General features: G+C 36.2%; 2 protein-coding genes across 2 annotated transcripts in view; both read left to right on the top strand.

The window, feature by feature from the left end:
• The window catches only part of LOC107674808 (myelin regulatory factor-like), a gene marked incomplete at its 3' end in the record, with an annotated part of 18,088 nt that extends 12,872 nt beyond the window's left edge, over positions 1–5,216 (top strand). Inside the window, exons 2-3 of the mRNA XM_016468913.1 lie at positions 4,897–4,987; positions 5,108–5,216. Coding sequence (XP_016324399.1) covers positions 4,897–4,987; positions 5,108–5,216 — 200 coding nt within the window. The remainder of the gene's footprint in view (positions 1–4,896; positions 4,988–5,107) is intronic.
• A 2-nt stretch (positions 5,217–5,218) lies between these two features.
• On the top strand, positions 5,219–23,381 carry LOC107674807 (myelin regulatory factor-like; the record flags this gene model as incomplete). The annotated part of the gene is made up of 25 exons (XM_016468912.1): positions 5,219–5,322; positions 9,756–9,817; positions 10,055–10,277; positions 11,523–11,623; positions 11,716–11,830; positions 12,617–12,812; positions 12,900–12,976; positions 13,068–13,178; positions 14,035–14,125; positions 14,498–14,698; positions 14,920–15,028; positions 15,800–15,909; positions 15,990–16,150; positions 16,238–16,310; positions 17,329–17,411; positions 17,497–17,565; positions 17,687–17,782; positions 18,436–18,515; positions 18,619–18,732; positions 19,432–19,659; positions 21,249–21,342; positions 21,462–21,524; positions 22,269–22,374; positions 22,480–22,554; positions 22,795–23,381. Coding segments are annotated over 25 exons (2,826 nt in total), but the record flags the coding sequence as incomplete, so codon positions are not given.
• Between the last annotated feature and the right edge of the window lie 1,805 nt (positions 23,382–25,186).

Raw genomic sequence — 25,186 nt, 5'->3', positions numbered from 1 at the left:
GAGAGGCAGCGATCGTGACCATCACCCGGCGCCAGGTAACGACCGCACCCAGAAACACACGGATGGTACGACATCTTTAAAAAGACGCGTCTTTAAAAAGACGTTCCACCCGTGAAGCTCTTTTAGATGGAAATTGCTCTTTTAGTGTGCTGAAGCGCACAGGGGAGATGGCCGTCTGCAACACACACAGAGGTAGTGCAGCCTGTTGTGTGCAACCCACTCGACACGGGAAAACCACCGCCGCTGAAGCGCCGTACCACCAGCACGAGAGCCCACGAAGAGCGTGCTTGACTGTAGTTTTTACTACCATAGAAGGTCAGGAGCAGAACGATAGAACCGCTCGGCTCCGAAGCGAAAAGCTGAATATGCGCTGCATCTGCTGCCTACTTATACTCACGCTGTGATCAGCAGCAGCTGGATGCAATAATCACATGCCAATGTGCATTGGCTCGTTTAGTTTACACTCGAAGTAGATTGGTCTCTCTAAGCGAGATCCCAATTCGTCGGTCATCCGGCGTGACGTCGAGAGTGACCGACTGAAAGGGAACTAAAACTAATAATAAAAATAAAAATGACAAAAAAAAAACACAACTAAATTGCCAAAACTTAAAAATTAGAATGAAAACAGGAAATACTGTATATAAGAACATAAACTAATTCAAAATATATGTGAAAACTGTAATAATATGTCAATGGTATTAAAATAACACTGGCTGTTAATGTCCAGTTGAAACTTATTTTCATTTTTAGATTCTCTTGAGCTTGATTACAATATCTATCAAAGTTTTGTCTGATTTTACAGTTCTCTTATCAGGTCAATAATTGTGCAAATGTTTTCCTCTGTAATTGTGTGGATACTTAAATGAATGCTGTATTGTAGGGCATTCTGGGTAGTGTTTACCGTTTGATAATGTAATGGACTTCGCTCTATTATACTTTACTCTGGTGTGAATTAGAGCTTAATGATTAACATGTATAAGAAGTCACATACAATTATCAGTTTCACATGCAGAGATGTAGAGAAACAGAGCATGTATGTATGTGTAGAGTGCAGAGGGAGGTAAAGAGAGATATGCATGGAGACGGAGGAAGGGATGTGTGGTATATTGTTGTCTGTGATTAATGAGCTCTCAAGGGAGCGGTTTTAGTTTGGCCCCTCAGTGATGCCAAATGCTTTAGTTCAGAATCATCAGTTCTTCATACAAAGCCTTCTTGAAATGACAAACATGAAACAAATCTAAAGCTTTTTCATAAAGTTTAGTTACACTGTGATACAGTTACTGTAACAAACAAGTTTGGAGTCAGATTTTTTAATGTTTTTGAAAGAAGTCTCTTCTGCTCACCAAGGCTGCATTTATTTAATAAAAATACAGTAAACAGTAATATTGTGAAATAATATTACAATTTAAAATAACTGTTCAATAACTGTTGAATTTGAATATTTTTTAAACATTTATTCCTGTGATGCCAAGCTGAATTTTCAGCATCATTACTAGGGATGCACCGATACCACTTTTTCCAGTTCCTTTCTGCTGTCTGTTGTTCTGTTGTTGGTGTTTCTTTGTCTGAATATGGGCTTATCACATGCTGTGTGGTATCGGCGTTTGGTATCGGGGCATTTTAACGAGTACAAGTACGAGTACAAGAGCTCAGTATCGGGCCTGATACCGATACCAGTATCGGTATCGGTGCATCCCTAATCATTACTCCTTCAGTCTTCAGTGTCACATGATCCTTCAAAAATCATTCTAATAATATGATTTTCTGCTGAAGAAACATTATTATTATTATCATATTGAAGTCAGTTAATGTTTTTGTGGAAACTGTGGTACATTTTTATCAGGATTCTTTGATGAATAGAAAGTTCAAAAGAACAGTATTTATTTGAAAAATAAATGTCACATTTGACTGATTTAATGTATTGTTGCTGAATAAAAGTTTTTTTTTTTTTTTTTTTAAAGCACTGACTTCATATTTTTGAACAGTGGTGTAAATAGTACATATTTCTGAACAATATAAATATTAATATTCATTAATATTAATATCAGTTGCTTGTAGAGCTGAACTATCAGCTTCATAAATGTTTGAAGTTGAACTATTTATTGACATCACATTGAACTATCAACTTCATAAACTGAGTTTTTGTCCATAAGCTGGACTGTGTTTGTTTGGTTGTGTTTAAATAAGCTTTGAATTGTTCAAAAAGAGCTGAGATGAGTTGAACTGTGGCATTTTGAGTTGATTTAGTAGTGCTTAAAAGATTGAAACAAGCACATGAAATTAATCTCTCTTCATTGAACAAATATCAACTCATGTCAACACAAACTCAGCAGTAGTGAACAAGGAAAAAGGGTTGTGAGCTTTCAGAATTAACTCAATGTGAATTATTTCACAGTATAACAGGTGACAATACATGTTTAATGCTCTTCACAGAGCATGAGCACACATACACAAGTGGTCTGAACATGATCATTATTAAAAAAACATTTTATAAAACAGTACAAAGAATGCGTTTCTCATCTGTTTGTTAAAATCACCTCCTTCTCTATTTTTTTGTCCAACAACAAGGCTCTCTCGCTCTCTCTCTCGTCCTCTGCTCCCCCACTCTCGTTCCCGTCAGTCAATCTTGCAGCCGTTATCAGCATTGGCCTGGCAGATTTAACGCAGGAGGATGGAAACATCTGGATCTTATTTAGTAAAATCATCCCTCTCCGTTTCTCTCTGCCCTTCTGGCACACTCATAAAACTATCCGAGCAGAGACCCCAACCGCTGCACCTCCAAACATTACGTCAGCGCTGGTTTTTCCCTGCAGAGCAGAATTTTCATCACCCATTTTTTATATATAGAAAAAATACATTTTTGGATTTTTATACTTAAAAAGTTAAGCACAGTTGCGATCACTCAAATGGCTTAAGGGAAGTGATTGCTTTGACTCTTGGTTTATACCTGGTGTAAACATACACCGACAAGCTTATAAATAGATCAGTCTGAGTAAACTCACATCCACAGAATTGAACCATGACATTTCACAGGTGGATCAAACCTGTTCATTGATCACAATAGGGCCTTTCGCACTGCGGGAACCTTTTCATAGTACCAGAACCTTTAAATGGTACTGGGAAATAGTTTGTGCAAAATCGTCCCAGTACTTTAGTACTGTACATTTAGTTCCGGAACTAAAGCGGTGCGAAAGGCCCTAATGACAAGTTGTTTTGGGATATTTTGTGAGTCAGAATTGTGTTGGCTTTCTGTAAATGGTGCTGTCTAGGTCGGGATATCCACTGGGGCGGATTGTGAACCCTCTCCGGCTGTGGGAGGCTGATGGACCAGAGAGTTTTCCCAACACTAACACTGGAATTCTTCACATTCCGTCTTCATTAGTGGCCTAATCTATCAAAGAGAGAGAGAGAGGGGTTTAGTGGGGGTCTCTACATACTCAACTACACCTCCACCTGACCTTGAGCTGATTCCCCTCATTCTCTCCATCCTTTGCTGCCTTGCCTTGCTTTCTTTGTGTAATTTGTATATCTGTACCTGTTGTTGAAACTTGGACTTCAGTGATTGCATACATTCTTCAATTAAATTTATGCATTTAGCAGGACTTTTTATACAAAGCGACTTGCAAAAGAGGAATAAAACTACTTTGTAATTTCAGTATCAGGATTTTAGGTTGTAATATGGTTGTATAAGGGAAAGTGTGTGTGTGTGTGTGTGTGTGTGTGTGTTAGTAATATATATATAATGTGGTGTATGATTTTTCGGTTTTCAGTTTTTAATCTTCTCTTCATTCTTCAATCATCCCTTCAGTCTTCATTTAAAAAGACCTGCAGTGTAACAAATCAGGACTCAAATTACATGTTCTTTTTTCTGCAGGCCTTGAGGGAAAAAATGCTATTTATTTATTGCATATATTGCAAAATATACAGCATGTTATTTACATTTACACCTAAGGAAAATAATACAACATTTGTATTTGTATTTTCATTAGTTTTTTATTTATACATTTTTTATTCTTTTTTTTACAATAATAATGTTAAAATACATTAAATAAAAAAATCAAATACAAAATTATTAATACAAATATTATATGGTTTGTTAAAGTTAAATAAATTTCATATGGGTTCATAATGTGCAATAATAGCTATAAATTATGCAAGGTATCATTTTTGACAAGTGCTTGTATTTGGTGTTGAATCTATTGCACAACTTGATAGACAACAAGTCATGTTCTGAAAATTATGTATATTATATATTTGTTGTATTTTAATTTTTTACCCAAAAAGCATGCACATACCCTTTTTTACATTTATTATACAATGCATAAAGAGAAAGATTATGCAAGAGATTATGCAAGAAAAGGTGCTTTATTTGGTTTGAGTGTGCAGGGTCAGTTGGCCTGGGTGAGAGTGACCTATTGCAGGTGTTGCAATGGAGTGATTACAGCGATGGGTCATGTGGTGGAGATGTGGAGAGATTTGGTAAAGAGATGGAGAAGGGGGCAGATGCATAGAGAGGTATGGATGGGAGGATAGAGAAAAGCTATTTTCATGCACAATAAAAGAAAACTTTCTTCGCAAGTGACCTTCCTTTTGGAGTTTTTACCATTTGTATTGTGTCTATAACCTCCAAGACATTTATGTTTTCATGGACCTCATGTGTGATCCCTAGTTTGACCGTATGTCATCAATCTGGCTGTTAAACAAGCAAACAAATTATCAGAAGTGTTGCAAGCAACACAAAACTGTCTGCTTCTTTTGTTGGAGTCTGAATGAGAGATGTTGTGAAACTGTTATTTTATCACTGTAGAAACGGTGCGTAGGAACACGATACTCATCCTCCTTTCTCACTCTCTTCTTCTACCTTTCTCTGTCTCTCTCCCTCTACTTCCATTGCAGGTCATGATATTAACAGCTCTTTGGAGCCAACAAACTTTGACACAAGTATCCTGGAGGAATACATCAGCAAAGAGGACGACAGCACTGACATGTGAGAATCTGGAAACAGCTTCTACCACTCAGTACACCAAATTTCTTCTGGTGATGTGCTTATTTTGATGATAATAAATCAAATCGGCTATCAGATGGTGATTTGTTTTTTCTCCTCTAGTTGTTTCACAGAGGTCCACAGCACCCCGGGACCCCAGTATCCCTCGCCCCAGGCCGGGGCATCCTCTTCAGGGGGGGTAGGGTGTGGCGTGAGCCCCCCCATCCCCCTGCACCCCTCAGACACAACTACCCCTGTCTGGGGCAACAGCAGAGCCAAACACCCCAACACCAACAGCCACACGTCAAACCAGACCACCGCGGACAGTACGCACCGGGGTAAGAGAAACCGCATAGAGACCACATAAGGAGCAAATATGGCGAAATATGTCAACAGATGGATTTTTTCTATACTATGTAAATACTATATATATAGTATAGAGCTATATAGATTATATAAAAGGTACAGCTCCTACTAGTTGACACTGAAAACAATAGTCGTTTACACGACAGAAAAAAAAAAGAAAAACAAAAACATGATTTTATCATTCAAATTACTATAATTTTAACATTGCAATTAAAACATTTTAAATGCTACACGCACGCACAGAGGTTTTTTTTTTCTTACCATCTTTTGGGGGCTTCTTGCTTTTAGACTAGTCGACTAGTTGGATACAAAACTTTCGTTTAGATGACAGTCAAATTAGTCGTCGCACACATCCCTAATTTATACCGATTCCATACCATGTATCATGTCATCCTTCATTTTAATGTGTAACATTAGCCTATCTGAGCGACGCGACTGTCGGCGCTGCCAGTGTTGCCAGTCAGATTAATGAAGAGCACGCAGCTCAATTAACTGCCAGAGGAATACTCAGACTGATTTAATTTTATTTTGAATATTATTTTGTTTATTTTTGCATTATATTTATTGCGATTTAATCTCCCGTTCTTTTTCACAGTGTAATGACGTTCAATCGTTGCACGCAATCACGGAGAATATAACACGATTAAGATGATCAAACTTATTTTTAATTATCGTCTATGGGCTGGAAATATTTCTTTATTTTAACAACTTCCATTTGATGCAATTGAGATTGCATAATAAAATCAGCGCATTAAAAAAATGTGAGCATTATGTTTAATACAACAAATTTGCCCTAAACCTTTAAATTAATCCTTCTATACAGCCTTTAGTCATAATTAATGTTTTAAGCTTTGGCAAATTCTAATGCTTATTAATGTGATATGTTGTTTGTATAGTTTTCTTGCTGTTCTGAAATGAAATAAGGTGATCAGACTGTGAAGAATTGCCTATACACATACAGTATGGCTCGCGCACTCCTGTTTAAGTCACTAAATACGCATCGGGATATCGTGACAACATATTCCTTCGTTTCATAATACTCAATTAATTGTTGTAAACTGAGATTGGTGTCTTTAGAAGACGTGTATGTGCTGAATTCTACATGAATAATCCACAACAATGCCGTGCTATGGGCACAGCCATTGATAGAGGCTGCAGCGGAAGTTCTTTTACGCTACTATTTGAATCTTCCGCTTTTCAAACTCGGAAGTGTGATAAAGGCCTATTCTGTCACGTTTTCTCCCTATATTTCCAAACCGCGACAAATGCCAGTCTCCCTTCTCTGCAGAATGCGATACATCCGCTCAACCAATCACAGCGCACCATTCCACGCATTGTAAACAGTAACTGACAAGCTACACAGATGAATCGCCTTCGATTGTGAACGCGATATTGCGTAGCTTGTCAGTGATCTACGGCTCTGTGTATTAAATGCCGCTCCATCTGAAAGCAGGTGATGGAGATTTACTGCTAATCACAGAACCAGATTAACTGATGAGATGCGCTTGACAATCATATGCAATTTATTGTGCAACCCTAAAAAAAATTATAATTTTGACGGCATTGATGAACCTGTGGTGGTTTCTGCGGTGGGGAAGAAACGTAAGCTATTAATAAGATTAGTATTGACCAAGTTCAGAGGCTGTCATATGTGGATCAACTTACTTTGTTGTGTATTTACAATTTCATTATGAAAAATAACTTTTATATTGATTCAATGGATTTATTGCATTTTGGGAAAAAAATAATCAGATTTTATAATAAATCTTTGAAAACCAAAATCTGGATTTGAATTTTTAATGTTATTATAACCTAAAGATGCTATGTGAAAGTTTGAAACAGAAAATAGTGGTTTTCATCTCGCCACTTTCTTGGTAAAGAAAACACATTTTTATTCAAATTAATCAAAATGGATTTATAGTGTTTTGGAGCCAAACTCTTCAAATACACCTAGCAACACATTAAAACTCACTCAGAGTACCTTGCAATTGCGTAGCAACCACAAAACCCTGACAATCACTCATATTGTCATGTACTTAGTGTGTTTAATAGGAATGTGCATCTCCATAACTGAGGCAGATGCGATACGCATACAATTGAAGACACATATGAAGTAGCTAGCGATGCAATTCACCCCTATTACGATGCAGTGCGATTCGATTTCGATTCGATCCGATTCAACACAATGCGATTCGATGCAATACGATGCAATGGAAAAAATATGATCGCATTTATTTCTTTGGTTCAGACAGACAGCAAATCATAAATTAACTTATGTGACTACTGACTTCTAACGCCTCGAGGCCTGTTTCATAAAACAAGTTTACCAAATAGGCCAGGCTTATTTCAGTTAGTCTGACTCACTGTCAAATGATTTGGTTCCATAAAACAAATTTAACAAAGATCAAAATCAGTCACTGTGGCAACTTATGCTGGAAAGCTAACCTGGTCCAGGGCAGGCAAACTGTCAGACTAAGCTGAGCTCCTCTAACACTGAACAATAGGAATGCAATGATATTACCACTGACTCTCTCACATACTATCATAGCCATGCAGCCATTTTCTCTGGTTTTATGACAGCTGTACCTTTTATAGTTAGAGCAGATAGCATTAGAACTTTACAATCTAACATTGCTCTTTAAAGCATTAAAATCACTAAACTAAAAGTTAAAATCACTAAATTAAAAACTACATTTTAACTGCTATAAGAAACACACATTAAGTAGTAATTAAGTAGTAAGCTTATTGATTAGGACTGTATTAGCTTACATTTTATTTACCATAACAGTAGTCCCTTTACAGTTACTGCTATCATTAGAATACACCTATATGTATTTTTAAAATTCTACAAAAGGCAAATTTAATGTCCAACAACGAATATTTTAGCAAAATGCATGTTTGACTCAGAATTATTGTGCTCCGTCTGTTTAGCGTGCATGTACACAGCAGCGCTCGTTCACTCGCGTATACCTCGCCCACTCCTGACAGCAAGCAAAATGGATATATTTGCATGACTTAAAAAATATACTCGTGACATGTCAGTTATGCACTAAGGAAAACACAACGTCTCAAATGCATTAAACAGCACAAATATATTCGCTGTTTGCCATGGTAGATCGATTTGATCCATGATCGACATTAAGGGCTGCTTAAGATTAAGTGTCCACAAATTAGTGAGATTGTGTGAACCTACATTGTCGTTTATGGAACTGCTTTAGCCCCGATTGATTTGTATTCACGAAGCAGAAGTGGTGCATGAGAGAACGCGCTTGAGAAACAGTTTAGAGAGGAGAAATCAATCTACACATAAAATACTGGTCACAGATAAATCGGTTTGTACTGATGCAAATATTTATTTACTGATAAAAATATATATGTTAGAAACGATGCATCGCGATACAAATGCCAACTTGTATCCGATGCACACTTTTTAAACTGATGCATTGCATCGTTAACGTTTTTTGCCGATGCACCGAGCGAATCAGTGAATCTTCCCATCCCTAGTGTTTAATGTCTATAAAATGTATTTAAAGGGGACCTATTATGCAAAATTCACTTTTGCAAGGTGTTTGGACATACAGGTGCAGGTTTTGAGACTTTAGTCTTTGCAACTTCAGGGATCTTATCTATGCACAATCAGCTTGTAACACTCCAAAGAGAAAAAGGAAAACTTGAAATCGCATCATATGACCCCTTTAACATAGAACAGCCCTGAGCGAGTTCACAGCGAGTTGTACACAGTCCGCCAATGCTGCACTGACGAGCGTCTCCCAAGCGTTTTAGGTGTTCTGTAGCTGGATGTATTAATCCACATAGCTCTCTCCATTTACTCCTGAAATCTGAGCCGCTGAAGACGAGGTGGATTCATTTTGTTTTCAAAGAAAATGCTCCCTCAACACAAATTTGTTTATGTCTGCGTGAATCATTTTACACTTGACTGCTTTGTGAATGAGGGTCAGTATAATGCAGGTTTTGCACAAAAGTTGCTCCTGAAGGATGTATTTTTATAGCGCCGTGCTCCCCGTCTGTGTAATTCATAAATAATCTGGCAGGGTGCAGAATTCGGCACGACACCGGTTCCAACCCCGCTATTAGCAGTTTCTGACATTTTCAGTGCGTGAGAGAGTGTTTTGTTATTGCTGGTGCACGAGTTCTAGAAACTCCACCCTCTTCTGAAAGAGGAGGCGGGAGCACCAGCTCGTTTTCATTTAAAGGGACAAACATAAAAAAACAGCGCGTTTTGGCTCATACCCTAAAAATGGCAATTTCAACAAGCTATAAAAAATTATCTGTAGGGTATTTTGAGCTAAAACTTCACATACACACTCTGGGGACATCAGAGACTTATTTTACATCTTGTAAAAAGGGGCATAATAGGTCACCTTTAATGTTATTGTTGTTGCAGAACTCTACCCGAGTCCCCTCCTGACTCCAGTTCAGAGCCATATTCACCCCAGCAAGCCAACGGTAAGTTCAGTCCACCTGAACCGTTTGATGTGAATCGAATTTCAGAAACAATCAAGACTGCAAGTTAAATTAAGATTTTAAAAAAATCTAAAATAACCAACCAAGAACATACACAGAAAATTGTTTAGTTATTGTTTCAGAGGGTGAAGAATACCTTATGATGCATAAATGTAGAAATCAAAATTGAATAAAATGTTAAATGTAACTTAATGTCTGCTTATTCATTTTCCACCTTAGATCCGCACATGCTCAGGACAATGACGCCCGAGAACATGTGTCACATGACCAGTCCTCCGCCTCTTCCCACACACCCCCACTATCCCAGCATGCACCGGGACATGTACCTTAAGCCAGAGCCCATGATTTCGCAGTATCCAATTGGTCCAGGCAGTGGCGGGGGCGGAGACATGCAACAGAGTCAGATGCTACATCAACTCCTGCAACATCCACAAGGACCTGAGTAAGAGAGAAAGAATCAGAGGAACATTTTTTTGCTAATTTTATTATGAGGTTGCTCCTTCATAGCTCAGGGGACTTGAATGAGTTTGACCCTCTGAGATTTAAGCAATGTGAATTTTTAATACATCATAAATCAGAGGAACATTTTTTTGCTAATTTTATTATGAGGTTGCTCCTTCATAGCTCAGGGGACTTGAATGAGTTTGACCCTCTGAGATTTAAGCGATGTGAATTTTTAATACATCATATATACTGTATATATATATATATATATATATATATATATATACACAACATATTTGCATGATGTTATTTCAAGTAATTAAAACAAATAAAAGCAAAAAATACTTAGCATTCATCATTCATTTTTTATTTTATTTTAGTTTAGATTATTCATTATCACAGTCAGCAGTACTATTACAATCTCAAAAAACCCTAGTGGTTCATGAACGCCAAGTGAACAAATGTTATATATTATTTAAATTTAAATCTTGATTTTTTTTATTTTTTTGAGTTTTAGTTTAGATTAGAGTTAGATTATTTAAATGTATTATTAAAAATTATTAAGTACTTTTTGCTTCTTTACATTTTCTTTGGATGTTTGCTGAAGCCCTGTAGTGGGCCCCACCCCCCTGTTTTTTTATTTTATTTTATTTTTTATTTTATGTGGCACTTAGTGGTAATAATACAATCTAACAAAACCCATTTGGTTAGTAACCTCCAGATGAAGTATTATTTCAATTTACATCTTGATTTATTTGTTCTTTTAGCATTTTAATTTAGATAAGAGTTATATTATTTCAATATATTAATAATAATTTAGTAATTTCAATATTTTTAAGTCATCTTGCACCCCGCTTGTAAGTTTGCTGATGACCCTTATTTGGCCCCTGTTTTATTTTATTTTACAGTTCTATTTTTTATTATTTTAATTTATAATTTATTTTATTTTATTTTGTCAGATTCAGCAACTATTACAATCTCAAAAAACCCTAGTGTTTTGTTAACTTTGTTAAATGTGAAAAAACACTATTTCAATCTTGACTGTGTTTTTTTATCATTTTAATTTAAAGTATTAATAATAAATAATTAATTTAAATAGTTTTAAGTTATCTTGCAGCCTCTTTGGAAGTTTGCTGAGGGCCCTTAGAGGGCCCCGGCCTCCTGGTTGAGAACCACTGCCGTAGAGGTAGAGATGGACCAGCAATTTTCCACATCAACAAATGAATGCTCTGTGTTTCTCCAGTGGGATCCAAGTACATCCGGCAAAGAAGAGAAAACATTCAGACTCTCCCAACAGCACTCTCAACTCTCAGATCCTCACAGGCATCATCAAACAAGAGCCAGGTACACACACACACACACACACACACACACAAGTACCTGAACACAACTGCATTTTCAGCACTACATGACTATATGTATTTGTGCTTTTACAGGTTTGATGCAGGATGCAGAAAACTCATACCTGGATCCAAACTACCAGTGCATAAAGTGGCAGCCGCACCAGCAGAACAAATGGACTACAATATACGACTCCAGTGGAAAAGAACTGTGGGTGCTGCTGTGGTCTTACACACCTCTGCATTTAGATTTACGACAGCAATGAGAAATGCATCGAGGGCGAGAGTGTGTGTTTGGGATTTAATGGGGTATAAGGATGTATCAGGCTGTACTAAAAGAGACAGAAGAGAGAGAGACAGATGGCAGAGGCTAGAGAATTCCTATCAGATGAGCAGTGTGTAGGAGTGAGAGCAAGAGCAGAGTTCTGGCTTATAAGAGAGAGGAATGAGGATGAACAGAGAGAGAATGATCAGGACGAAATGTACCACAAAAAAGTCCTGATGGTGATATTGATTAAATTAATGTAATTAATTCAAATTTATTATTAGGAACATTAATTATGATGTATAGGAATAATTATTTATCATTTTTTTAAATACAATTTCTAAAACTTTTATTAAATTATTTATAAAAAATTTACATTTTAATGATTATAAAAGCAGATATAGTTACAGTTATATACGATTACCATTTTTATAGTATAGAAAATCAATGACATCAGTATTCATTACTAAATCTTAATATTAATAAATACTTTTCTTAAAACTTAAAACTTTATAAAAAAAATGTATGTACCCCACTACACTTTTGAATAACATTGATTGTAATCAAATACATTTATTTAATAATTATTTCTAAAATTAAACTAGATAATTAATCATTATTAGTTCTAATAATTAATATAAAATATAATTTTATATAACATTATAAAATAAAATATATTTAAAGAAAAGATAACCAGAAATAGATTTTGTTTCTCTCTTTTTGCCTCTCCAGTCCGATGCCTACATACAGGGTGGACGCAGATAAGGGTTTTAACTTCTCCTTGGCTGATGATGCATTTGTGTGTCAGAAGAAGAACCACTTCCAGGTGACCGTGTACATCGGGATGCCAGGAGATCCCAACTATGTCAAGACCAGCGAGGGGCTACAGCCCATTGAATGCTTTTACATGAAACTCAATGGGGTCAAGGTGAGCCAGACCACAAGAACATGTCATACTACTACTGTCTATAAACTCTTGCCTGTTCTAGCGTGTTTTTGTCTGTGTGTCTTCCAGTTGGAAGCGATGAATCAGTCCATTAATGTGGAACAGTCACAGTCTGACCGGAGTAAAAGACCCTTTAAACCAGTATTGTAAGTTTTACATCATATTTGCTAATATTATGTGTTAAGAGCGTGGATTTGAATTGGCCTGTGACATAAATGTTAACTATATGCTTTACAGAGTGACATTGCCACCAGAGCAGGTGACCAAAGTAACGGTGGGTCGTCTCCACTTCAGCGAGACCACAGCCAATAACATGAGAAAGAAAGGCAAACCAAACCCTGACCAGAGGTACAAAATATAACCATGACAAAGTAAACCTGACCAGGTTTATATACCACTTCTATTGTCTTTTGACAAAATCTGTGTCACCTTCAGGCCGTCCAAGATGTAGATGAGCTTGTTTCTTCATCAGATTTGGAGAAATGTAGCATTACACTTACACATGACACTTGCTCAACCAATGGATCCTCTGCAGTGAATGGGTACCGTCAGAATGAGAGTTCAAGCAGCTGATAAAAACATCACAATAATCCACAAGTAATCCACACTACTCCAGTCCATCAATTAACATCTTGTGAAGAGAAAAGCTGTGTGTTTAAAATATGAGTCCTCTTTCCATAATATTGCTGTTACCAGTGAAAAAGTCGTCTCATCTTAATCAGGAGAGAAATATGCAAGAACCGTTTACAAACAAAAACAGTCCAAAATTGTTCCAAAAAAATACTGTATATTGGTGTATTTTGATGTAAGAGGATAAAAAGATATGGACTTTTTCACTGGAGGAAGTGGTATTATGGATTATGGATTATAGACCCTTATTTTGGCCAGAAGCAAAAAGTCTTAATGATGGATTTGGTTCTTACAAACATGCAGCTTTTCTCTTCACAAGATGTTAATTGATGGACTGGAGTGGTGGGGATTACTTGTGGATTATTGTGATGTTTTTATCAGCTGTTTGGACTCTCATTCTGACGGCACCCATTCACTGCAGATGATCCATTGGTGAGCATGTGATATAATGTTACATTTCTCCAAATACTGCCAATACTGTCCACAGATATTACATAATATCAAAATAACAGAATATTCCCCTAAAACTCTTAGGATTGTTCTTTAAAAACACTTACGTTTGTATTTTGTGCAGGTACTTCATGCTGGTGGTAGCTCTTCAGGCTCAGTGTCACAGTCAGAGCTTCACGGTGGCGGCTCACGTCTCCGAGAGGATCATCGTCAGGGTAACCGCTGTCAGTCTGGTCGTGTCTGACCGACCTCCTCCAATCACAACCTGTTTCTGTGTCAATGATCCACCTCTGACCAATCGCTATTACTGTTACAGTCTGTTATGATTATGCTGCTGAATTTGTTTGCATTTACTTTTGACTTCTTTTAATAGGATTAGATTTTGTTATGCCATTTTTTACTTTTTATTCTTATTGAGAAATAAAAATTCTGAAGAAATCATGAAACTTATTTGAAGTTTTATGTGTAAATCTTTTTAAAAGTCAACTGAATTTGCAGTAACACCTTCCCTTCCCAGCCATTTACTTAAGTTTTTGTACTTTTTATTGTTCTTTCTTTCTTTCTTTCTTTCTTTCTTTGTCTCTCAGGCATCTAACCCGGGTCAATTTGAGAGTGACAGTGAAGTGTTGTGGCAGAGAGGGCAGATGCCGGACTCTGTGTACCATCACGGCCGAATCGGCATCAATACAGACCGGCCAGATGAGGCTCTGGTTGTACACGGCAATGTGAAGGTCATGGGTTCCCTTGTGCATCCTTCCGATATTAGAGCCAAGGAGAATGTGAAGGAGGTACATTTTTATGTGTGTGCATATCTTTCCTTACACATGCAAAAGATCTTACATTTTTTAACTTACCTTTTTACCAATTAAGAACTTTTACCAACCATGCAAACATTTTTTTAATAGTCCTGAACTATTTCCATGTTTTTTTCTGTTAATACAATCATTTAACTGTTTGTATTTGCAAACAGTTCACAAATATATTTCATACCTTCTCTCTCTTTCTTCAGGTGGACACCACTGATAACCTGAGGCGGATTTCCCAAATGAGGCTGGTGCATTATCAGTATAAGCCTGAGTTTGCAGCCACAGTGGGCATTGATATCACTTCTGAGACCGGTACTGTCTCCACAGATCAATCCTAGTATAAATACCCAATTGGGGTCATATTTCTCCCCAAAATTAAAGGAAAAAAATATTTTGCATTAAGAAACTGGAGCAGATTTGTAGGGCTATGAAAGTCATCAACTTTTATAATTTTGTCTGGACCGTAATAAGAATTTGTGTTGGTGAAAATATGTTTTAACAGTCATGAAAATTATATTACAATTAAAAAGAAAATCATAATGTTACTAAAACGCATGCTAAATCAGTGTTATTTTACTACTATTTATGTATATTTATTACTATTTTGAATTAGATTTTTATTTTTATATTTTCAGTTTTCATTTTAATTTTAGTTATTTTAAAAAGTTATTTTATTAGTTTGTTAATATTTCTATTTGGCTTTCATTTTTATTTTAGTTTTAGTAATTTTAGTACTTAAACTTATTTATTTCAGTTTGATGCTAAGGCAACATTTCTAATTTTTGTTTATGTTTTTTTAAATGTAAATGTTTCATCTAATATTCATATTTTAGTATATGCCAGCATTTTTTCAATTATCAAAAAGTTTTTTCATAGTTTTAGTTAGCAATAACAACGCTGCTCTAAAATTATTCCTTATTTTCTCCTTTTAAATATAAGGCAAAATGTGACCCGGACATTTCTTTGTGAGATTTATTCATAAAGGATTATTCCGTTACAATCACTATGTAGTAGGTAGGACTGTAAAACTAGTGCTTAACAGAAACTTAGTGTGTCCAGTTAACAGGTTGTGTGTGTTATCAGGGGTGATCGCTCAGGAGGTCCAGCAGATTCTGCCGGAGGCTGTGAAGGAGGGAGGAGACGTGGTGTGTGCTAACGGAGAGACCATCCCTAATCTACTGGTGGTCAATAAAGTATGAGCACACAAACACATTCTTACAGATGCCCACACAGTCTCTCTGCCTCTCTCTCATGTGTGTGTTTGATTCTGCAGGAGCGGATCTTTATGGAGAACGTGGGAGCGGTGAAGGAACTCTGCAAGCTCACTGATAATCTGGAGACTCGCATTGACGAGCTTGAACGCTGGAGCCAAAAACTCGCCAAACTGCGCCGGCTAGACAGCATGAAGAGCACCGTCAGCGGAGGCACAGTCAGGTGTGTGTCTATGAAGCTGTGCACTCACACATGCATCTGAGTAAATTCAAAGCGAGGAAGTCTGAAGAAACATGGTCTTTTTTCTAGTCAATCAGGAAGCTACTTTAGCAGAACAGGAAGTGGCCCACTCAAGAAAAAAACTGCTAAGCCAGGAAGCAAGGTAAGATTTAAAACAGTTTTCCTCTTCAAAAAATGCATGTATTAAAAACAATAATGGAATGGAATGAGATGTGATGTTACAGTCTCATTACAGGTAAGTGTAATGAAATTGTGTACTGAAATGATGCAATAGAATCATATTAGACATGCACGAATCACAAGGAATGCAATAGAATCATGTGGGACGTGATAGAATCATATGAAATGGATATGAATCATTGGATGAGATGGGAAAGATTGACATGAAACATGACAGAACCATATGGGATGGGACAGAATTATATGGAATAGAATCATATTGGATATAAGATAATCATATGAAATGGAGTATAATCATATTGGATTGGGATAGAATCATATGCAATGGAGTAGAATAATATACTGTAGGATGGGACAAAAATTATATGGAATAGAATAGAATCATATAGGATAGGTTATAAATCATATGGAATGGAGTAGAATCATACTGGATGAGATGGGATAGACTCATATGGAATGAAGTAAAATAATTTTTAATGGGATAGAATCATATGGAATAGAGTAGAATCATTTTGGATGGGATAGACTCATATGGAATGGAATAGAATCATATGAAATTGAGTACAATCATATTTGATGGAATAGAATCCTATGCAAAGGAGTGGAGTCATATTGTATGCGATAGAATCATATGGAATGGAGTAGAATCATTTTGGATGGGATAGATTCATTTAGGATGGAATAGACTCATATGGGATGGAATAGAATCATATGGAATGGAGTAGAATCATGTTTAATGGGATAGAATCATATGGAATGGAATCTTATAGGAAGGGATAGAATCATGTGGAATGGAATGGAATAGAATCAGATGGAATGGGATAGATTCATAAAACAGGATAGGATACAAACATAAAGAATGGGATTGCACAGAATCAGTGGTATATGATGAGATGGAATGTAATGGAATAGAATAATTTGAACTGGGATGGAATAGAATTGGATGGGATGGGATGAGATGATTGTTGTTGTTTTTGCAGCGGTCCGTCCCGGAGCAGAGCTGCCTGAGTCACAGATTCATGCAGGGCACCATCCTGGCGCTGGTCATCATTATGGCCTTCAGGTGAGAGAGGGAATCATTCACCCCCAAAAATTAGAATGAATATTTTGAGTGTCTGTTTCATGCTCATTATCATCTCGTTCTGTAGTGTCATCTCCATGTCCATCCTCTATGTGCTCAATCTTCAACACCATGGACGCATAAGTGATGTTGAGGGGTATGTACATGTTCACACACACACATCCATTCACACAAACACATCTCCACGTCATGCTCAGAGGTCTTTCTCTTTATTTCTGTACACTCTCGTTTGATCTCCTCCTGCTCATTTCTCTCAGTGTCGTTTGTATCTCTGCGTCCCGCTGCCTTCTCTTCATCTCTTGGACGCCCTTCCTCACTGCAACCATCACATTCTGTCCATCCTTCTGTCTGTGGTATGCTCTCCCCTTCCTTTCTCTCTGTTTCTCTATCACTTCGTCTTCCCATCCATGACCAAAGGTTTTCCAGTCCTACGTTTCCCAAGAAAACCTTTTTAGGAAACTTGTATTACTCAGAGGTTTTTAAGAAGAAGTCTCTTATGTTCACCAAGGCTGCATTTGTTTGATCAAACTACAGAAAAATCTGTAATATTGTAAAATAACATTACTATTCAAAATAACAGTTGAATGCTTGAATATATTTTAAAATGTAATTTATTCTGAATCTTCAATAAAAAATTAAAAGCTTCTGAATCGTCAATAAAAAAATCTGAATTTTCAGCATCATTACTCCAGTCTTCAGTGTCACGTGATTCTTCAGAAATCATTCCAATATGCTGACTTGCTGCTGAAGGCACATGTATTATTATTATCTATGCTAACAACAGTATTTTGTGGAAACCATGATAATTTTTTCAGGATTCTTTGATGAAAGAACGTTCAAAAGAACAGCATTTATTTGAAATAGATGCAGAAAACGTTTGATTCAAACTGGTATCTTGGCAAATCTAAGCAAAGTTTGAGCCATTTATTCTCAGCTTAATCTCATTCTGCGAGAAACAGCTGAAATATTAAAGAGACCTCATGTGACCTCTCTCTCTCTGTCTCAGCCGGTCTCGTTCTGCTTTGGGTTCAGCTCGTCAGGCTTCTTTCTCCCCTGCCAGAGTGACCACATCCACTCTCTCCCCAGGTTCCAGAAAACACACTCATGCTCACAATACAGCTGTTGTGTTTTTTTTGCAATACACATATGTGGATTATTACTTTCATAGAAGTTCATTATCTGTTTACAGACTCCACCGCCCCATCATTGTCCAATCACCCGCCCTGCTGCCCTCCAACACCTGCCACAACCAACCAATCAGCCACTATCAGTCTGTTGCCAGGCAACAACCAATCCACTCCAGGTATGACAACAATCACCAGACAAATGAGAAATTTTGACAGCCATCAGAGCAGTTACAAACAAATGACTTTAGTTAACACTTTGCTTAAAGCTTTTATATGTAATGCATTATAGAAGTAGGCCTACATAAATGAACTTTTCCATGCCATTCTAATTTATTGAGATGCACCTGTAATTATCATAGATTATCATACTTATCTATTAATTGTTACACCTTTGGAAAGTATAATCCATTAAACAAATAACAAACAAACAACTTCTGATGTAACAAAGAATCTGCAGATACTGTAATGCTTTTTTACTTTAGTTACAATTATTTATGAAAAGATATAATGCATTATAATGTACCTTATGAATATCTTTATAATGCATTATACATAAAGGCTTTAAGTAAAGTGATACCAGTGACGCTTTATACAAGAAATTAAAATGTATCTACTTTCTTATTACATGCCTTACTCTACTTTTTTTTGTCTGGTCAAAAAGACCAGTGTTTTGGAAGTAAAATGGTTGAATTAATGAATCAGTTTGATGAATGAACGAATTAATGAATCAGTGAATTGACACATCAGTGATATCTTCTCAAAACTCTTCTATGCTGCTCCTTTTGTTGGATTAAATAGAAAAAGGACTCATTCAAACCTTCTTTTCACATACAGTATCATTTCTCTCTCACTGTATCTCTCTCTCTCTCGCTCAGACTCCAGCACTGGTGTTCCCACCCAGGCCACTATTAACAAGAAGGCAAAGTCTCGGCCGCTGGACAAAGACAACCGGAATAAGAACCGTCTGAGTCACACGTCAGCTCCTCTGTTCCTCAGTAAAGGCAAACGGCCGCCTCAGCCTCCAGAGCTGAGAGGAGCAACCAAACACTTGCCTGGTGGACAACAGCCACCGTCCCGGAGACAGCGCGGTATCAACACACAGGGTATCCGATATGCCGATATTTTTCAACTAATTTTGGCCGATACCGATACTGATACCGATATATTTCATTTTGTTTGGAAACAACACCATGTCTCTCCTGTGCAGAAATTATAAGCAAAATATTTTTAATTTTGGTTAGTTTTTAACAAGAACTTATTTGTTAGAATTAAATAAACAATAATGAAGGTTTTTGACAGTACATTGAAGCTTTGAAAATAACTATAAATAAACTATATATCAATCGCTGGATTTTTTTCCCCAGAAAGATGCAATAACACTTTAGTTAAGGGACTAATTCTCACTGTTAACTTGTTGCTTATTAGCATGTCTATTATATAGACTCTATATAAACTATTAGCATAGTCTATTTATTAGTACTTATAAAGCACATATTAATGTCTTAATCTGCGTAAGCATATTTTAGATCCCTTAATCCAACCTCATACCTAAACTTAACAACTACAAGTAAAACTAAACATTAAATTAAAATTTATTAGAATTTTTTAATTAAATAATTTTCAATACAATAAGCCTATTAAAATAGTTTTGACAATATATGTATTTTACTCTGCAATGTTTGAAAAGGGTGATTTTTTTTATCAAAGAAGCTTTTAAAATAAATTTACTCTTAAAAATAAACGTTATATTTCATTGTGTTTACATTTTGAAAATATTTATTTTTGATATTTTAAATTATATTTAATTTTTATATTTAATAACATTTGTAAATTCTGCCTTTGCAAACAGTCAGTATATGTATTGGCTCCTTTAATGTCTTAAAAGTGTGATTTTTTTCCATCAGTAGCTGTTAAAATCTAGTTAGTTATATTTATCAACATAACAGTGCATGATAATAAATAGCTATTTTTACCTACATATTCTTTCAGAATCAGGATCAGAATGAGCTTTATTCGCCAAATATGCACAAAAACACAAGGAATTTGTTGTGATATCCAGTAGCTCTGGGTTTCAACATACATATAACACAAGAGAATAAAATATATTTACTAAAATATTTTAATATATGTAACATGCCTCATATAGATGTGGCATAAATATGTTTAAATGAAATGAAACAACTCACTGAATCAGTTATCATTTGATTCATTTAAATTAAATTTACCAACTCTAATACTAGTAAGGATTTTGGGACCTGAAAGGGACTAATGGAAAACTGATAAAAACCATCAAAATATTCAATATTATATTTCCATCAATATCAATTGTTTATTTTTGATATATATATATATATATATACACTGAACAAAATTATAAACGCAACACTTTTGTTTTTGCCCCCATTTTTCATGAGCTGAACTCAAAGATCTAAGACTTTTTCTATGTACACAAAAGGCCTATTTCTCTCAAATATTGTTCACAAATCTGTCTAAATCTGTGTTAGTGAGCACTTCTCCTTTGCCGAGATAATCCATCCACCTCACAGGTGTGGCATATCAAGATGCTGATTAGACAGCATGATTATTGCACAGGTGTGCATATATATATATATATATATATATGTGTATGTATGTGTATATATATATATATATTATTATTATTTATTTATTTATTAATTTTTTTTATACACAGACGGAAATCTACCAGCGTGTCTGAGCAAACTTCACATCCTCGAGATAGATCAGGAGATCAAAACTCTCGATTGTTCCTCTTCCGAGACCTGCAGGTGTGTGTGTTCAGATATAATATTTTCTTATATATATATAATATCTCACATAATGGCCCGTTATCTATCAGCACTGAAGTTTTCAGGCTTCTGAGCTGATGTGTTTTATTCGTTTGCAGCTTTACTGTGTTTCTAAACGGAGATAGAAACTCATCTATGTCTTACATTACTCTGCACATGATGTGAGTATAAACACACTTTTACTCCAGTAATATTGAGAGATTTGCTTTGTAAGAAATTACTCCTCACTGATGTGATGTTTTTATATTTTTAAAAGGAATAGATCACTCAAAAAAAAAAAGCTGAAAAAATGTACTCACCCTTCAGGTCACTCTTCATCAGAACTGATTTGGAGAAATGTAGCATTACATCACTTGCTCAACCAATGGATCCTCTGCAGTGAATGGGTGCCGTCACAATGAGAGTCCAAACAGCTGATAAAAACATCACAATAATCCACAAATAATCCACACCATTCCAGTCCATCAGTTAACGTCTTGTGATGTGAAAAGCTGCATGTTTGTAAGAAACAATACATCAAGACGTTTTTAACTTTACACCGTTACTACTAGCCAAAATTCGAGTCCATAATGACACTTCTTCCTCGCTTCCACTTCCACATTCTGATGGCACCCATTCACTGCAGAGGATCCATTGGTGAGCAAGTGATGCTAAATTTCTCCAAACTTGTTCTGATAAGGAAACAAACTCATCTACATCTAAGATGATGTAAAATGTCATAAAATTTTCAGGTTGGGATGAATTATTCCTTTCAAGTGTTTTGCAGTGTGTCATATTTCAGTATTTCATCAATGGATGTCCTCAGACACATCCACAGATGTCTGGGATAATCCCGAATATCCTCTGACCCTAGAATCACCCCTGATACACTTCTGACTCATCCATATCTCTTGTTGTCCTTTAAGCTCCTCTGAGGAGGTGTGGCTGTGGCAGTGTGGAGCCACCAGGGGGAGACTCTGTCCAAATCACCCAGAAGCTTCTTTCTCACTAGAGAAGAGCATTTATACAGCGGTGAGATTATTGGCACCAGTTTATATGGTGTTGCACCTGCAGTAACTGAGAATGTCACTCTATAAATATGCTTCGGTTGTCACATGCAAACCTCTTTTTTGACAGGGGACCAGCCACCTGTGGTCACTTCCTGTTATGCCTTTTCAAGAGGTCATCTACCATTTCAGAGTGTCACATTCAGTGAGTGAACTTCACACATGATGGTTCATCTCTTGCTCTTTCAGTGTGTCCCAACCAAACACAACCAGAAATGAATTCTTTGAACTGCTTGATTCCCATGAACTGTGCAAAAGAATCAGTTCACAAAAATGAATCAAACTTCCCAGTTCTGAAAAAGATCTGTCATGCATTTTTATTGTGTATGGTTAAGACGGTTTCAGTGTGATGGGTAAGTTAACCATTTAACCTTTTTGTTTACAGAGTCAAACGGGATGTAAGAGTGAAGACGACGTTGTGTCCTCACGGTGCTCTGAGTACAGTTTCCTCATTCAAACCACATGCTAAACAGTGTCAAGATTCATGCTATTTAGCTTCGACTTCTCCTGTGTCCACTCGTATCGCCGCCCCAGATTCAAAGACTGTTTTATCTGGGCGAGCTGATAAAGACGTCTTAATTGTGTTTGTTCTGCGCGTATTTTTCAAAGTGAAAGGAAAATGAGCATATTTCAAAAAAGAATCACTTAGCCTTAACCTTGATTATATATTACTGCTTATATACGCTCTTGCACACATACACACACATATATTTACTTATTAAAATGTCTTTTGATTTGCCAAGATATAATATAAACAGGTACCAATGAGGTCCAAAAAGGACCTTATTTACATTCTTAAAACAGGTTTTTGTGCATGATTCATCATTGCAGATTATTCCACAGAAATCAGTGCACATTATTTGCATTTCCTTTAAATGTCATTAAACTGGATTTGTTAACATGTCAACAGTTTAATGAATTTTAAAACAATATTTCACCCAAAAATGAAAATTTGCTGAAAATGTACGCACTCTCAGGCCATTCAAGATGTAGATGAGTTTGTTTCTTCATCAGATTTGCAGAAATGTAGCATTATATCACTTGCTCACCAATGGATCCTCTGCAGTGAATGGGTGCCGTCAGAATGAGAGTCCAAACAGCTGATAAAAACATCCCAAGTTACAATCCACAAGTAATCCACACCACTCCAGTCCATCAGTTAACATCTTGTGAAGTGAAAAGCTGTGTTTGTCAGAAACAAATCCATCATAAAGGCATTTTTAACTTCAAACCGTTGCTTCCAGCTAAAATACGAGTCCATAATCCATAATATCGCTTTCTCCGGTGAAAAAGTCATCTAGTCTGAATCAGGGGCGAAATATGCACAGATCAAACACCATTTACCAGTCCAAAGCAGCTCTAAACAAATATATTGATGGATTTTGATGTCAGAGGACAACAGAGGATGGGCTTTTTCACTGGAGGAAGCACCATTATGAATTATGGACTCATATTTTGGTCAGAGGTAACGGTTTAAAGTTAAAATGTCTTGATGGATTTGTTTCTTACAAACATGCAGCTTTTGGCTTCAAAAAGTGGTGTGGATTATTGTGATCTTTTTATCAGCTGTTTGGACTCTCATTCTGATAGTTAATGCTATAAATTTCTCCAAATCTGCTTCTTGCTTAGCTAGCTTCCGCGTTCTTATGTCAGTTTTAAACAGCTGTCTGTATAATAGACTATCTGTATTTTTTTTTCTTGACCACTGACTATCTATACACTGGAAATGGCTTTAACTGCACCAGCTCATTATTAATGATATGCAAATCAGGTTGTTTACCTCATGTTTTGTTATACTTCCCATAACTGCTGTCAAACACTATGGAGGGTTTTAGCTATAATAAACAGGCAGGGTCTCTACGTTTCTGCTGTCACGTCCACTGGAGAGAAACAGTTACGATACAGGTATAAAGTAAGCAGTGTAGAAAGTATAGTATGAATAGTTACTGAGGTAAAGATATCAGCTCATCTCAAGAAAGAAAGAAACGAGGAACCATAAATAAAAGCAACTACTGGATTTGTCTAAGTTAGTCACTGGATTTCTTTTCAAAACTGGATAGACTTCACACTGGAACACTGGCAAAAACACTGGATCATTATCGCCATTTTAAACACCTGTCAGGAAACACTTCATATTGAGTTTTACTACGGTACTTTTGTTACTTTTGTCACTTATTTCTTTCTCTTTCCATCTTTTACACTGTATATTCTTTCATTTGTTAATGCATTGTTCTAACTTTAGTATGCTGCTATACGCATACTATACTTTATATTAGCCGTAACCAGTGATTGTGTTCAAAACAAATCTTTTGAGCAGCATATATGCAGTATGTTCTTGTAAAGTTTAATCTGAACATTATTTGTCTAAACAGTTGAAACATCACTTTTGATCAGAGAATTTGTCAGTCCAAAATTTTCAGTGTTACTAAACAAACCTTGTCTTTAAAATGCCCCTCCCCCTTTTTATTTTGTTTTTCAAGAAGAAAAATGAGCAGATTTATTGTGTCTTTCATGTAATCCAGCACTATGTAAATTTCAACACCATAGAGTCTTTTTGTCTCTGTTTATTTCTTATCCTTGTACATGTAACATTTTGATGTTCTAGATATTGTTTGAATATTTTAAAGTAATAACACTCTTAAAAATAAAGGTGTTTAAAAGGTTCTTCACAGCGATGCCATAGAAGAACCATTTTTGGTTCCACAAAGAACCATTCAGTCAAAGGTTCTTTAAAGAACCATCTCTTTCTTACCTTTTTATAATCTGAATAACCTTCT

Source organism: Sinocyclocheilus anshuiensis, unplaced genomic scaffold, assembly GCF_001515605.1.
Source record: "Sinocyclocheilus anshuiensis isolate Anshui unplaced genomic scaffold, SAMN03320099.WGS_v1.1 scaffold941, whole genome shotgun sequence".
In the NCBI taxonomy this organism is placed as follows: domain Eukaryota; kingdom Metazoa; phylum Chordata; class Actinopteri; order Cypriniformes; family Cyprinidae; genus Sinocyclocheilus; species Sinocyclocheilus anshuiensis.
The sequence above is the reverse complement of the archived record's forward strand: the minus strand, read 5'-3'. Positions and strand labels throughout refer to the sequence as shown.